This window comes from Salmo trutta, chromosome 7 (assembly GCF_901001165.1).
Source record: "Salmo trutta chromosome 7, fSalTru1.1, whole genome shotgun sequence".
NCBI classification, from domain to species: Eukaryota; Metazoa; Chordata; class Actinopteri; order Salmoniformes; family Salmonidae; genus Salmo; species Salmo trutta.
In genome coordinates, this window is record NC_042963.1 from 57544572 (window position 1) to 57547695 (window position 3124).

The following is a 3124-nucleotide window of genomic DNA, read 5'->3' on the forward strand; positions in this document are numbered from 1 at the left end:
ACACACACAGAATGCCTATGTCACACACACACACAGAATGCCTGTCACACACACGCAGAATGCCTATGTCACACACACACAGAATGCCTGTCACACACACACACACACACACACGCAGAATGCCTATGTCACACACACACACACACACACACACACACGCAGAATGCCTATGTCAGCAGCAGATGCACAAGATCCAGCCATAAACTTGTCCTTTAACCCCAGCTCCTCCTACAATTATACAGTATTATACAGCCCAATGCTCTACTGTCCTACCCAGACTGACAGGTATTATACAGCCCAATGCTCTACTGTCCTACCCAGACTGACAGACAGCCCAATGCTCTACTGTCCTACCCAGACTGACAGACAGCCCAATGCTCTACTGTCCTACCCAGACTGACAGGTATTATACAGCCCAATGCTCTACTGTCCTACCCAGACTGACAGACAGCCCAATGCTCTACTGTCCTACCCAGACTGACAGACAGCCCAATGCTCTACTGTCCTACCCAGACTGACAGACAGCCCAATGCTCTACTGTCCTACCCAGACTGACAGACAGCCCAATGCTCTACTGTCCTACCCAGACTGACAGACAGCCCAATGCTCTACTGTCCTACCCAGACTGACAGACAGCCCAATGCTCTACTGTCCTACCCAGACTGACAGACAGCCCAATGCTCTACTGTCCTACCCAGACTGACAGACAGCCCAATGCTCTACTGTCCTACCCAGACTGACAGACAGCCCAATGCTCTACTGTCCTACCCAGACTGACAGGTATTATACAGCCCAATGCTCTACTGTCCTACCCAGACTGACAGACAGCCCAATGCTCTACTGTCCTACCCAGACTGACAGACAGCCCAATGCTCTACTGCCCTACCCAGACTGACAGACAGCCCAATGCCTTACTGTCCTACCCAGACTGACAGACAGCCCAATGCTCTACTGTCCTACCCAGACTGACAGGTATTATACAGCCCAATGCTCTACTGTCCTACCCAGACTGACAGACAGCCCAATGCTCTACTGTCCTACCCAGACTGACAGACAGCCCAATGCTCTACTGTCCTACCCAGACTGACAGGTATTATACAGCCCAATGCTCTACTGTCCTACCCAGACTGACAGACAGCCCAATGCTCTACTGTCCTACCCAGACTGACAGACAGCCCAATGCTCTACTGTCCTACCCAGACTGACAGACAGCCCAATGCTCTACTGTCCTACCCAGACTGACAGACAGCCCAATGCTCTACTGTCCTACCCAGACTGACAGGTATTATACAGCCCAATGCTCTACTGTCCTACCCAGACTGACAGACAGCCCAATGCTCTACTGTCCTACCCAGACTGACAGACAGCCCAATGCTCTACTGTCCTACCCAGACTGACAGTATTATACAGCCCAATGCTCTACTGTCCTACCCAGACTGACAGACAGCCCAATGCTCTACTGTCCTACCCAGACTGACAGACAGCCCAATGCTCTACTGTCCTACCCAGACTGACAGGTATTATACAGCAGTAGGCCTACCTTCTATTTTGCATTTTAACCCGTTGTTTAATTACTTATTTATTTGTTTGTGATGCTACAACTCAGCTTTCAGCTGTAAAATGTCTTTCCTACTATTTAGATAAACGTTAAAATATATATTTTGATATATTTGTTTGATATATTTGATATATCATATATCCATTTATATTTCATATATATACTTACCACACAAGGGACAATTTGGGTATGAGTAAATGAGAATAGTAGAGCCTATAGTTTATCAAAGAGAAAAAACTACAGCAAAAAACAAAGAGAAACATGCATTAGTCAAGTCTCATCCTGAAATCACTGCTCTATATGAAGTGAAATGTCCTAAAAGCCCCTTACAGAAACCAGTTCTAACGAGCGAAACCAATGTGACATCTGGTTTTTGTCACAAGCACTCATCATGACATGTAATGTGTCACAAGAGATTCAAATAAACATGACAATAAAAAGTGGATCGCCTCACCAAAACACAAAGAGCAGCATGACATATTGAATTAATCTCATGATCTCGAGAAAGTAAACCGTAAGGAACGATGAGATGATGATAACGGCAAAAAGTTCATGGCGACCGTTCAATGCCGAGGAGTAACGAGTCTTAAAACGCAACTCTGTCGGCGTCAGTCTCTGTTGATGTAATTCTCAACAGTTCCTTGATAATCCGACCGGGGGAACCGTCCCACACTCACGTGAGGAGAAAGGGGGGGCATCCGCAGTTACCGGGGATGAAAGGAATGCAGAAAATAAGTGAAGAATAGAAACAAAGGTAAAATAAAACAGGTAAAGTATCTCACATGAGTAGAATAAAGATCTGGAACTAAACGAAGTATTGATCTTCCCGAGCCCCAAACTTGTATTTAGTTGAAAAGAAGGTCCTAAAGGCAGCGTGAGGTCTTGTTCCAGACTTTGTATAGAAGAAAACAAAATGTAGGTTCCTCTCCGGTATGGATGTAGGGGGAGGAGGCATAGCGAGGGGTTCCACTACTTACCACAGACACAAAGTCAAATGGCCAATATCCTACAAATTCATGAAAACGTTTTTTTTTTTGGTCTTAATTTAAGGTTAAAGTTAGGCATAAGGTTAGCAGTATGGTGTTAAGGTTAAGGTTTTAAATCACATTTTGAAATTGAAGAAATGGGTCGGGTGTATGACTTTGTGGCTGTGGTAACTAGTGACGACCATAATCACGGCTGGTCAAAGGACCAACCTGGACAGGATTCCTAGAATGCGGATTGGATTGAGATTAGTTGGTTGGGTTTCTAAGGGATGGAATTGGGAACCATGATTGTTTGCGAAGATTTAGACGTTTGGTAAAAAAATAAACAAGGTATGTGGATGATGGCCATGCTTAGGGAACCAAACTATTAAGGGAAACAAGTGGCTACCATTTAAAACTTTTGTTAGTTATTTAATGAAATATTGTTTTTGGAAAAGGTGTATTTTCCCCCAATTACTGGGGTAACTGTCCCATCCATGCAATCTCCATAGACAAACAGTGCCAGTGGAATGGCCTGTACTGAAGTGCTCAGTGACTTTCAACGTGGCACCGTCAAAGGATGTCACCTTTCAAACAAGTT

The 3124-nt window shown here is 44.8% G+C and overlaps 1 protein-coding gene across 6 annotated transcripts in view; it reads right to left on the minus strand.

Annotated features, from left to right (window-relative positions):
- The window catches only part of pgghg (protein-glucosylgalactosylhydroxylysine glucosidase), a 26481-nt gene extending 23987 nt beyond the window's left edge, over positions 1–2494 (minus strand). For 2 of the 6 annotated variants that reach the window (XM_029759504.1, XM_029759509.1), the window contains exons 1-2: positions 2013–2494; positions 1727–1795 (exon numbers count right to left, since the gene is read on the minus strand). In XM_029759504.1, the coding sequence (XP_029615364.1) occupies positions 1727–1795; positions 2013–2053 (110 nt within the window). In that variant the 5' untranslated portion in view covers positions 2054–2494. The remainder of the gene's footprint in view (positions 1–1726; positions 1796–2012) is intronic. The other 4 variants (XM_029759510.1, XM_029759508.1, XM_029759505.1 and 1 more) reach the window with 2 other exon arrangements.
- Between the last annotated feature and the right edge of the window lie 630 nt (positions 2495–3124).